The sequence below is a fragment of the Serinus canaria genome, chromosome 7, assembly GCF_022539315.1.
Source record: "Serinus canaria isolate serCan28SL12 chromosome 7, serCan2020, whole genome shotgun sequence".
Taxonomy (NCBI): domain Eukaryota; kingdom Metazoa; phylum Chordata; class Aves; order Passeriformes; family Fringillidae; genus Serinus; species Serinus canaria.
The window spans coordinates 11,094,260-11,107,843 of NC_066321.1; the positions used below are offsets into that span (position 1 = coordinate 11,094,260).

The 13,584-nt window shown below is 39.5% G+C and overlaps 1 protein-coding gene across 1 annotated transcript; it reads right to left on the reverse strand.

Moving 5' to 3' along the window:
* Positions 1-913: 913 nt before the first annotated feature.
* On the reverse strand, positions 914-13,575 carry EAF2 (ELL associated factor 2). The gene is made up of 6 exons (XM_050976707.1): positions 13,382-13,575; positions 10,994-11,088; positions 10,180-10,316; positions 9,296-9,441; positions 5,757-6,023; positions 914-1,751 (listed from the first exon to the last, which is right to left on the reverse strand). Exons 1-6 carry the CDS (start codon positions 13,482-13,484, stop codon positions 1,705-1,707), a joined length of 795 nt encoding a protein of 264 aa, XP_050832664.1. The 5' UTR covers positions 13,485-13,575; the 3' UTR covers positions 914-1,704.
* Between the last annotated feature and the right edge of the window lie 9 nt (positions 13,576-13,584).

Sequence of the window (13,584 nt, forward strand, 5' to 3'; positions counted from 1 at the left end):
CAACAACAGCTAGGATCTATGAGAGACCTCAATCCTCTTTCCCTCAAGAGTTTCCACTGTCTTACAGGGGTTATTACATAGCATCCTTCCTCAAGGTTGCGCATTAGCCCTTTAATAACACCTGCTCACCCATGGCAATTAACTTGAGTTTTTTCCTTTGAGTATGAACACAAGAACATTTTGCTTCTTACAATACCAGCTTTAGGAAGCCAGAAGATTAACGAGCTGTGACCTGGTGCAGAGCACAAGGTCTAGAAGCATCAGAAAGCAGCATTTCCCATATTTCATTTCATTTCCTATATTTCACTGGGCTGACAGCGCAGAGTTCAGAGAACAAGCTCCTCTAGTACCATCTATTGTATACATATACTGAGTGTGCAGTTTTTTCCATGCCTGCGCATTCAGGCTGACATGGGATTCAATCCTTATAGTTTAGACACAGAGCTGTGATCCAACCACTGCAATCCAGCAAAGGAGACTTCTGTGCAAGACTGAACAGACTTATCTTGTCAGGACTCACCCTACAGACATCTGCTACTGTTACAAAACTCTTAAGTGGTAAATTACAGGATGAAATTTGGAGTCTGATCCTCAGTTCTTCAGGTCTTAAAGTATAATTTCAAATGTGGAAAAAGACCATTTCTTGTCTAATATGGTATTACTTCCCACTGGCATTTGGTTGTAATCTGTAATAAACATTCAGTTGCATCACCATAAACTTTTGGCAAGCTCTTAGTAAGGGTCACCTCAATGTAACAAAAGCAACAAACATTTCAATCCTGTAGACAGGATGGAGAGTCTTTATTAGCTACTGTTTCACCGCTTTCTTCCTTTGCCTGACCCCTTCACTGGCATGACTACTTTATGTAGATAATTGAAGTCTTATCAATGAAAACAGAATCTGATGCATGAAAATGATAAACATTTGCTTTATTAAATTACTTTTATACTTCTACAAAGAGATTTTCTGATTTCCGTTACAGAATTAAATGAAGGAAATTCATTGCTGTTTCTGCAGTTACCTAAATTTAGATACAAAAAGGTTGTAAAAAGACTGCCCTATTCAAGTTACATAAAACAGGCAGAGAACAGAAAGTTCCCTTAGGAATCTTGAGGCTCAGAAATATATAAAGTCCCATTATATAATGAAATTAAGAATTCAGCAATGTGTTGAACAATTGTAAACTGTAACTGCACTAGTGGACCACATTATTCAGCAGTTTACTTAAAGGTATGAACTGTGAACTGAACAAAAAGTGTAGCTGACACAGCAGACCTCATTTAGTTGTTCTCCCTTTCTCCCCCTCCAAGTCAAAGTTGTGAGATCAGCATTTAAATGATAGGAAGGAAACTTGCCTCCATAAATATCAGAAATTTCTCCATTCCATAGCTATTTATATAAAGTAACTAGCTGTTACAAATCAGTTTCAAGTAAAACAGGTGGCTGAGGCAAAAATAATCAAAATCAGATCATACACAATTTTACTGTAAATACAGTAATTTGAAAGATAAACACATAACCATAGCACTGACAGGATATCAATGCTGCTGTATTATAGACATGATGTGTCAGTAGAAAATTAGGATGTCTATTATCAAAATTGAGGACATTCATTCCAGTCTCTGGTAATCTAATCTTAGTGCAAAACAGATGCTAAGACTTATTTAGCAAAAAAGGTGATACATTTAAGGCCAAAAAGTTGTTCAGTCATCACTATCGCTTCCAGATTCACTCAGCTGCAAGTCATTTCCTAGAAGAAAAAGAGTCAACATATTAGTCATTTTCAAGGAAATAATTTTCTTCTTTCACGATACTGCCTTTCCCAATTAAGGCTTACAAAAGCTAACAGCAAACAGGTAAGGGGGGGGCTGGACCAGATGATCATTCAAGTCTCTTTTAACCCAAACCGTTTTATGATAAAAGAATAAGTAGGTGTAGAACCACACTCACAGTGACAGAACCTTAGAGAAATCACTTTTCTACAATTTTAAAATCTTGGCAAGGAAGCCATTAGCATATTTGCACAAGGGCATTTATTTAACATCACCAGATCACAAAAGACAACACCTAGCTATCTCTGCCACCCACATTTTCATGCTTCACAAGTGGAAAAACTGCTGGTGAATGCAGTTTTATGAAAAACAAGTTGTTGGATTTTTTGGAAACACATGTGAATGCTACTCAGCTGTGCTTGAAAACAAAGTGGTGTCTCAATCAAGAAGAGCAGCTCTTTGACATACCACTTAAAGATGTATCAGTGACCTACTATTTCAAACTGGTTTTGGAACAAGTGAGCAAACAAAACATCAAAAGAAATTTGACAAAGCACTTTAATTTGGTGGCTCTCTCTATATATTTCAAAATGAGGAAGTAAAAAGGCTACACTGTGCTTGCTGTGGATGTCCATAAGCTCAGGGGGTGGGAGAAAGGGAATCTTCCCAGGATGACAGATAGCTAACAAAAAATACAGCAGCATGCTCTACACAATCTATATCATATCTAGCAACTTCCCACACGTTTTTAGGAGTCTGTTCCAACTGGTATGTTTTTACCCATACCTCCCTTGCCAAACAACCATTACAAAAGAAAAAAAACCATCTCAGGCTGTGCAGAAATGGCCTAAAAACAAAAGAAGAAGCACTGAAACTGAGAAAACTGAGTCAACACACTATTCTCTCATGAAAACCCCACAAGACTCAGATTGGAACTTTTACTATCAAGCACATAATTTCTGCCAGAACACTGGAGTCTTTAACATGGCTGCATTTAGCCTTCCTTTGTTTTCCACTGTGTCATCAATAAAGCTTGGAAAGTGGTACATGCTTCTCTGCAACAACAAAAACACTTTATATTAGCAAAGAATAGTGAAGATGGTTGTTTCCAAAAATCTTTAAAGTATTACTGTGGACAATTTTTTTTCTTTCCAATCTTCTTTATAAAAAAATGACAGCTATATTATTTTAAGATAAATTTAAAAAGCACTTTAGAAAAAACAAAATCAAGTTATTTGTCAATAATTATTCAGAACAATATAATACCCTAAAAGATCTTTCAAGACAGAGAATGGTATTGGTAAATTTAACTCATGTATTTATCACTCAAAGGAGAATTCTTAGTGAATTCTTAGAAATCCCAGCCCTGTTAAGCACTAGCTACTTTATGGGAGGACAGGGAGTGTGAACAAGAAGATAACCTTCCAAATGGTGTTTCTGCAGCCTTCAAAAGTTATTTCAACACAGTTAATAGAAATTACACAAATCCTGTAACACCAGCCAAAAATACCAATGCTTGTGAAAACCAGCAGATGGGAAAAGCAAGAACTCCAAGTTCCAGAGTCAGAATTAATATGTTAGGATTTACTTCATGCTAAGCTTTCTGCCTCATTTTTACAATCCTATCTCAAAAAAACACCTTCAGAGAGAAGGCAAAATAGCACAATCCAGAGCTGGTGGCTTTCAGATGGATTTGGTGCCAAGACAGAAAGTTCATTTAATGAGGACCCTGAAGAAACATCTAGACTATTGTACTTATGAGGCAGCAATGAAGTGAGGGAAAACTACTGAATTGTTTTCATGGTGCCAGCTGCTTATTAGCAATACTAATTGGGGAAATAGATTGCACTGCAAATTACATTTCCTATGTTTTTAAATCAGTGAATGTAATATATTCAACTGAATTCTTGCTAGTTATAGGGGACAGGGAAACTCATAAGAGTGATCACTGTCTCACAAATCTTAGTGGTCACACCAAAACCAAACTAATACAGGGGAAAATTACTATTTGTCAAAGTAAAACAGCTATGTTTGTACCAAGCACAAAAAGAAGTGAAGTGCTGAATACTAAGTACCTAACACAAGGCCACAGCATAGGCCATCTATGCTGGGTTTTCTTTGGAAAGGTACTTTGTTTAACATAATCCTTGTTCAAACAAAAAGTAGACATAAAGAACATATGATCAAATATTCATGAAGAACAGATTCATTAGTGTCACCATTTACAGACTTTGTTATAAGGCAAGTTGTGAGCCTATATAATCAGCTTCTCAAGGTAGAAAGGGGAAGAAGCAGTATTTTGGGAGTGAGGGGCAGTCTTGAGCCCCAGATTCCTGAGGAGGTAGGTATGTATCTGACAGAATTATTTAGTTGCCATGTTCTAGACACCACCTCCTCCATTTTCCAAGTTCTACAAAATCTCAGCTGTATAATTTCTACATGCAAGATAAAACTGCTGTCTGAACTTCCCCCAACCTTCTACCCGCACAAAGAAAGTCAAAGAAAAACTTCACTAATTACCTGGTATGGCCCTGATTCTACAGAGGTGCACAAAACTAGTCACAGACATAAGCACACACCTCAAAGCAAGATTAGACAAGCAAGCAGCTTGTGCTGACATTTGTTGATTCAGTATTTTATTTTTGCAAAACCTTATTTGAGATGGAAGAAATGACTGTACAAAATCTGACTGAGAACTCTTGCCATTCAAAGTAGAACAATGTGCTAGCCATTTAGTTTCTCCAAGTTTCACTCTCCTGCCAAATTCCCTCAGCAACAGCTAGAGAAGAGCAATTTTGGAAGTAGCTGGTTTAATTTTTAACTAGTGGAGGTGTCCTGTAAATGTTAACTGCACTGGAAGTTGGGGATGGAATTGTTTTAAGCAGTAATATATCTGTAATCATAAAAGAAGTAAATGGTAGTAATCTCAAGAACTGGGCAAGCTCAGAGGCCTAAGGTTCTACCTGTCAACATGGTTCTCAAGCAACATCAAGCCACCAACTTCCCCTGAAACAGTCATGATGTTGTCATGGTTTAAGTAGCATTTTCTCCCTATGCTGGAACTGGTGGTCTTGGCCCCTGTATTTGTATTTCTGGAAGCTTTTCCACCTGAGATTCTGTCACTGGGGATAAAGCTTAATCAAATTTTCATAACAATTTTATTTAAAGTGTGGAGAACGGGAAATTGCATTTGTCAGCAAGGGTTGAAATGAGTGGTACTCTAGTGTTACACAAATTGTAAACATGAAGACATTGTTCTCCACAGTGACAGTAAAATGAAAGCAGCATTTAGTTCTCTGCACACAAAGTCACAGGACTTTTCACTCTGATCTTATCTATTCATGCAGTACATAATTAAATATCAATGCAGGTTATTTAAGTATTTAAATACTAGCTAAAAAAAAAAAGAGAAAAAAGAAAAAGAACTGTCATTCATCTTATCCACTAAGAGCTGAAATAAAAGTAGATCTGCCAGAGTCTAAAATTTCAGTATAACAAGTTTACATATAAATGATAAACCATAACGATCTTGGGCTGCAAACCAGGGTTCATAGAAATCTCTTCAAACAAAGATCTGGCAGCTAAGAATGCACCATCTTTTCTGTAACTCAGAGTATTGCAACGATAGTATCCTTCCCATAGTTCTCTCCAAGAAACGATAAGCATATGTTTAGAGAGTGCCCTGTTAGTTCAGTATTTTCAATAGAAAATTACTGTTCTCCAGTCCCAATGTATAGAACTGGGAGGAAGCCAGAACAGCTTAGGAAATATTTTCAACTGCTTCAGCTTTAATTTAATATCACTGAGAACCATGAACTTTCTAGTCCAGTGTCTAATTCAGCCTGCTGCCGAACAATCAAACCCTAGCATCACTTCCCACAGTTTTAATTATAACTGAGACATACTTAAAAACAATATGGTTTCCTTTCAGAATCTTGATGTCTGGAATTGTGCACTAAGAAAAGAACAGCCTTTGTACTTACGTAGTGTATTCATCATATGACCACTGCTCTCTTGGGATCTGTTATGACTGGCATCTTTGTCAGGAACAGCCTGTTGTGGTATGGCAGACACAGTAGGCTGAGGCTGCAAATACGGCATTGACATCGGAAGAGAGGGCTTCATTTCCTCATCTTCAGAATCACTAGAACTATTTTCACTACTTGATGAAGAGGACGAAGAACTTTTAGAGTCAGATGAACTGTCAGAGCTACTCAGCTGGTCCATGATACTGGCTTCTGCTTTTAACTCTGCAAACAATAGGATTTGTTTCTCAGTTTACATTCATCATAATTGAAATATAAGGAAGAGGGGAAAGAAGGAAAAAAAAAAAAAATCAACAGACATCAGGCATGCACTACAGCAACTTGAAAAAACCTCAGTCGAAACCCACCAAAGATCTCCAGAACAAAGAAAAGGGCACAACTGAGTATCCAGCCTGTCATGTGGTTTTCTATTCTCATAGCTTGAGCACTTTCTCCCTTTCAAGCCAAGTGTTAGAACAAGGGTGACTGTGAACACAAATGCTTAACCCCACATTGCATGGGGTAATGCATCCCACATAGCCTTTAATTTCTGCAACTAGCAGAAAATGTTCTGTGTTTTCCTTAGCACCCCAAATATGGCTTTCACTGACTAAAAACTGCACTTACAATCCACTGATCAGTCACTGCAAGATGTCTGCAGCTGCACCCAAAATGCCTGCCAGCATTGCAATCAATACATTTGTTTGGACCATGTGACATTTTGCTCAAAATCAAGCATGAAGAATATCCAAAAGAGCCACCCAAATTTTATATTGGGGAGATTTGGAGAAATCCTTGGTTCATTACAGATTTGGAGGTGCAAATAATGCTGCACAGTGCATTTGTGACATAAGTCCAAGATACAGAGGAAGTTAATCTTTGCTGAAGGCTGCACATAATTGTGCAAAACACGAGTGCTGAGAGAAGTCTGAAACAGTCCTCTGAATCGTGGCAGGGGGAAGATTTGAGGAGTCATACAGGGTGCAAAAGTTCATCACTGTATAAGATTGTAACTACCTAGACATTTGTTAAGATGGTCTTAGAAGCTCTTAGAATCCTTCAGGAACAGCTTTGATATATCAGACACAATAAAGCAAGTCAGAGAGTAGCTCATCTCTCTTCAAATTTACCCAATACAGAACAGGTTCAAGGTGAAAGCCACCAAGATGCAAGGCAATGCAAAGCTTAAGAGAAGAAGGGAGGAAGAATAAAATTATTAATCTTCAACACAAACTTCCATGAAAGAGACTCTAAGTTATCAAAGACCAGTCTGAAGGAAAGGCCATCTTTATCAAAGGCCTGCCTAAAAGAAAATGGTGTCCAGGAAAAATGGCACCTAAGAGTGCAGCTATGGCTACAGGGACAAATTAACCCAATGCTAGGAAAGAAAAGAAAGATAATGAAAGACTGAACTACTCAAACATAAGAAAAAAAAAAAGGGGAGCAGAAAGAAAATAAAAATTGGAAGCATATAAGCATCCTTCTTTTACTAAGGACACGTATAAGAGAACATGATCCTCCACGCATCTGGAGCTGTAAGACACCTAACTGAAAGACACCACTCGAGTCCCAAGCATTCAATTCCACTTCCTCCTAAGCAACGTCTAATATAAGAAAAAATTTAAGTGAATGGCCAAAAGCTAAGAAATAACATCACCACCTTGAATTTTGATGTAATTTAATCTGAGAAAATATAAATTAGTTTAAATTAATTAAATTTAAATTAATTTTAACCAGTGAAGGAAGAGCAGTACATATACTGGAGGATAACGGCACAATGAGCTGCCTCTCCACCCCAGAAAACAAAGTTAGTAACAAGTTCCAGGTAGTACTTAAGCAGGAATAGTCAGTTACACAACCATGGGATGAAGAATGATTAAGCAGGCAACACTTCTGAAGAGTCTGAGAATTACAGTGGATCCCTACACTGTTCTGCCATTCCATGCTCTGCGGAAATTACTTGATACTGTTTGGTCTTGTGATACTACAGACATGATACTATTTGTGCTTTGTGTATAAAGATGAATAGTGCCTGTGAGGCACCCTTCTTGCTCACGTCACCCCTGCTAAAACTTCAGTAGATGGGTTTAGGGACTATGCTTTAAGAAGTTTTTGGACTCATTGCAAGAAAGCTAAAGGAAATTGACAACAAATCAGGGATTTAGAAAGGAAACTTCTAAGCAAAGATTGAACAAACTGGTGTCATTTTGCATAAAGAATGGGAAAGACAGAACAGTTTGAGTCTGTGAAGGAGTGCTCAAAAGCAGCACAGTAATCTGCTCTCTACTTGCATGATAAATATGAAAGTAGTAATAGGCTTGCTGTCAGACTGTCTGTACAGGACAACCCAAACAGTAAGGAGAGTAAAGCCCTGGAATGGCTTGCCAGCAAGTACAAGGATCTGTCATTGGAAGTTTCTAAGAACCTTCCAAGTTACAAAGTTACATCAGAAATCTGACTTCAGGGCAGAAAGATGGACCAGATGACTTGATAATATCTCTACCATCCTTTTAATTTTTTCAGCATTTTAAATAGTACTCAAAAGTGAACTGGCACTACACAAGAGTTTGGTACACTGGCAGTCACTTTGGAGATTTTCAGTGTTTAATACCACCACTTCCCCCAAAAGAACAGACCGCCTAGAAAAGGCATAATTTTATTTCATGTGCTCATGTTTTCCTTCCTCTTTGGAACCTTAGATGAATTCTAGTACTGTTCTGCAATACAGATTGCTGGTGAAAACCAAAATGGAAACAAAAACCATCTTCATAATGATACATCTAAAAAAAAAAAAATCTGTTTAAAGGAATTCAGAACAACTTAGGAAGCAGATGTCACTTCCAGTCAATGAAACTGCCACCTGTCAGCATTTCTGTAGCAAGTAATTACCACCTGCCATCCTCCTTGTCCTCCCAAAGGAAATAAGGCCTCCTATTAAGTGAAATACGAGTGTCACGCCAAAACAGAGTCTCTCAAGGAAACAGTACATAGCACTGCTCAAGGGTTAATTTATGCAAGTTTTTAGCTGTCTTTTTCATTGGAACATCTTCTTCCACAAGGCTTCATGTGGTAATTTAAAGTGTATGTTGAGTTGTAAAGTACTGTAACATATTTGCTGAGTGCACAGAGAGAAAAAGGAGCAATGTCAAAATGGAAGTGACTTAGTACCAGTACAACAACACAACCAAGGATATACTTCATTAAAGTAGCTATGGAAGACAGAGTCAAGGAGACAGCAGCAGCACCCTTGGCGTTATTAAGCCTAATGGTTCAGCTGGTTTTTTACTGTAGCAAGCTACAAATACTGCTTTTTTACCCACTTGAGCCAGAGTGGTCATTTCCATGTCAGAGTGCAGTTGCTCACACAATCAGCTTCTAGTGTGAAGCTCAAATAACACAAAACAGAACAAAAACAACCTACACACGCAAAAACCTCTTAAAAACTAATTGCTTGTTAACAGCAAAATTTCTGAAACTTATGTGCCAGTGGAGCTTACCCCGTTCAATATCATCCATAGGAGAAGATGGAAACGTTTTTTCCTTTGATGGAGAATTTTTAACATTGTTTGGAACCTTTGTTGCATTTCGCATTTGCTGCTGCTGCTGCTCAATGCGAGACTGGACTTTACTACTTCCTTCAGCTCTGTGTGTAAAAGGGAAAGATTTTTAATTACTAGAAGGCAAGAGGCAAGGAAAAAGGCAAGAACACATATGGTGTTCTTGATTTATTTCTCATGCCTTTCTAAATAGCATAGTAATAGTAATAGTAAGTTATTATACTAATACACATAATATATTAATATTAACTATTAATACTGTATATGTGTTCAAAAATATTTTTTTACAGTGCTATTAACTTTATAATGCTTTGTCAGTTGATTTGTTTTTATGTCTTGCTACCCAGGATCACTTAATAATTCTGCTGGAAGTTACTTACATGGGCTCAGCAGCAGAAAAAAATATTTAAAAGCTTGGTATGAGAAAAACAAGCCATTACAATTACTGAGACCTGTCACAAAATTTTCTTTTTTTTTTATTTCCTCATTTACAAGCCAGAAGACAGTAGGCAAACTACTAGCCAAACAAATCTTTTTTTCCTCCCTCTAAACACACCGGAAAATAGTTACTATTTCTTTCAATAATATAACATGTTTTGGTTAAAAAAAATACATTTTGATTTCTTCTGCAGTCATGACTTAAAAGATGTGAAGTCAGTTTGCTGAGAAAGCAGGCTTTTCACTCCTTTGAGCAAGGCCAGGTACTTTCTAAAATTATCTTTTCCTAAAAATAGTGATATGTAGTTATCTATCTCAATTTAGACTCATTAACATTGATTTTCAAAATGAGTAAAGTACAGTTGTTTCTCCTGTAAATCACCCACCTGGTTTTTTTCACAGTGATGTTGCTACTAAGTTTCTCTAGGCGACATTCTCCAGTGTCATGGTTGATAATTAAGATACATTCTTTTAGGTAAGGCTTCTTTGAGCCCTTGAACACAGTCACCGGTGGAGTGGAGCCCTATTAAATCAGAAGTCCAGTAAGTGTTACTCCTGTTGTTGTTTTTCTTAGAAACAGCAAAATTTCAGTGGTGACAAGTTCACTACAAGTAATCCTTTCTAGCCATTAAAAATGTTACTGGTTAATTCAAATTAGATTCACAGTAGCTATATCCAAAAGCAGATGGTGTTTGACTGAAATGGGGTTTTACTCACTTAGCTTAGTTTGAAACTGATTAAATGCTTATTTCCCAATATTTCTTTATTTCTCTCTAGGACTCCTCTCACCAAAAGTTGTTGCAGTTCCCGTATCAGCAGAGCAGTAAAGCATGGCAGGTAGTAAATTTTCCCTTTCCAGTCTTTCCTGCTTTAGAACTGCACTAGAGCATTAAATACCAAAGAGAAACTTGCACTGCCAACATACACATGAAGCTTTTCTGTGTACGCAACACTTCTGGGTCATCCTACAGCATATTTCCAGTGCAGCAAATGCACTTAAAGTTACAATGCAGCTGTTTAACCTTTGGGTCTTTTGTAATCTTACAGTCTTAGAACAATTGTTTTTCTACTCTAAAAATCACTCAGGCAGCTCTGAAACAGCACTAAAACTTTACACCCTTCCATAGTCAGAGTATATACTTCGGACAACAAAATAAATCATTCTTTTAAGCCCACCACTCTTCAGCCACATTAACTCACCTCAATATTTGGCAGCGTTATTGTCACCTGTTCACCTTTGCCAACTTCAAGGTCTCCTTCACAGGACATATCAATAGATGCAGGCTTAAAGTCATCTAAATATAAAAACAAACTAGATTATTTACAGGCTTTTCAGGAATCCTTTAAATGCAGGCACCCACTTAATTGCCAGCGGAGGCTATTAAGTAAAAGCCTTTTTTGCTAGTGTATCATCTAGCATTGCCCTGAGCAGATCATTCCATAAGTCAATAGAATTCAAAGTCAAGCTGCTTTTCTCAGGATCCATTATAAGTGTTTAAATCTTTTGGTTAAAATTAGAAAAACACCTTTAAGTTTTAATGGCTAAGAAAGCCATATGTTATATTTCAAAAGGTATATTCTCATGTAATTCTTTTCAGAAGAATCAGTAAATAATTCTTGAAAATGCTGACCCCAAACATGGGAGATGCAGAGAAGTGACTGAAAATGCAAAGAACAACATCAACCCTCAATATGCATTTCTCTTTCTGTTTCTAACTTTACTGTAGCAAGCACATAGGAACCTGACAAAAACTTGGTGTTTCAGTATAGTTATTGCTGTTGAAAGTGAAATTCCTTCCCAATTTGACATTGATTTACATTTTGGATTTTTCAACGTCTAAAGAGCTTGTTAAAATAAGTTTTGAGCAAAAGAAGGTATTGATTTCTGATCCTTTCCAAAACTCTGAGACATTGCAAATGAACATATGTTCAGGCATCAGCACGGCAGCTCTGTCACATACTACTTCCTACAAAGAATTATTTCCACCACAAATGTATTGGGAAAGGCTACAGCCAAAACTCTGTCTGTGCCGATTTAGGGAGACAGGATAGCATCAAGAGGTTCTTCAAGGCCTGTGATAACATATGTGGGGTTGAGCTCACGGCTCCAGGTACGGCAGGGCCAGTCTCGCACCCCGGGATGCCGGTGCCCTGCCTCGCACGCCGGAGAAGGTTCGGAGGGGACCCATCGGCCGGCACCCGCTCCTGCCCCATCTCACACGCTGCTGGTCACTGACGGCGGCATTCCTGCAGCTGGGGAGCTTCCCAGTTCCCTAGCTCGGCCTGCAGCCACGGGCCCGGCGGCACAGACCACAGCTGGGAAGCACGGCTCCAGCCAGCACACCAACCGGGCAGGAAAACCAGGCTGCAGGAGCTGCTGGGCAGGGCCGTGCGCGCAGGAGGAGGCTCGCAGCTCAGACACAGGTGACAGCCCCTGCTAACCTTGCTTGGGCAAACCCCTAAATGTCCTACAGAAAAAAGATACAACAGTTCCAAAGTTTCTCATCAAATCAGAGAATATTTGCTTTTATATATGACCATTGGGCTGTTAATAATTGAGAAAATGAAGATATTGATACTTCTAAACTTAACTTCTAACCAACAGCTGTTGTCCCTTTTACTCAACTGTTTAAAAAGTCAGGTGTTGGAGGATATTTCTTCTGCATGTGCATTTGATAGAACTGATGAACGTGCCAGTTTCTATGGCTCATTTGTTGGAAAGGAATAGAGATTTCAAAACAGATTTGAGAATAAATCATCACATTAGAAGAGTCAGCATGAAACGCCAAGGGTAGGAGGTACCAGACGGGGTTGTTAGTCCTCTTTAAAATTAGGGTAAATATCAAATTGCAGCATTTGTTTAAATCCATTTATAGCTTCCCCCCCCCTCCGCTTCTACAGTTGGAGACAATCTAAGTGCCGTTCCCTTTGCTCACAGAGAGCACATTACCCATCTTGCACACCGGACTCTCTCCAGAGAACATACGTTCTCTGAATCTTGGGGATATCATTCTATAAATAACCAGACAACAAAACCAGAAGCTGCAGTCCTAAATTACCAAGGACTATAATCCTGGGAGCATTTGTTTCCTAGCTACCCTCAGAATCTTTGAGCACACACCTCTCTAGATAGTAATTATGTACTCAGGGAGGGCGTACTGGCTCCATGATTAACACCGCCTGCCTTTAACCTTTGGTTGCTGAATTACACGGAACTTCTAAAAACTGAGCGCAAGCAAAGAAGACAGAGCTACAGGTTAGCTCGGTTTCCAGAAGAACCGCGGGGAGACACTATGGAGAAGGCATAAAAAGCGAAGTTAGTGCCCAGCGGATAGCGAGGGGCAGCTCTAGGATACAATGGTCGTAGGTGCTCCCAGCACCGACTGAAACCTGCACCGCTCCCGAAATCCCGGACCAGCACTCCACGGAACTCAGCGCCCAGCTGCGCCCCAGAATCCCGGGACAGAGGCAGCCACCGAGAGTGGCCGCAGCCATCCCCCGCCCTCCAGGGGACTGCGGGCACCGGGGCCGCCGAACCCCTCCCCGACCTCCGCAGCCCCCGAGAGCTGACCCAACCCCAGCACTCACAGCGGACGGTGTGGAAGGCGCAGCGCGGCTGCTTCTCGAAGCTCTCCCCCAGCTTTAGCACCCTCGCCTTGGGATCGTAGAGCGACGGGACCGCTCCGTTCATCGCGGCAGCGCCTCACACCATGGCGGGCCCTGGGGCCGCCGCCGCCGCCCGCAGCGAGCATCCCTCACGCCGCCCGGGCCGGCGGGACCCGCCCACGCGG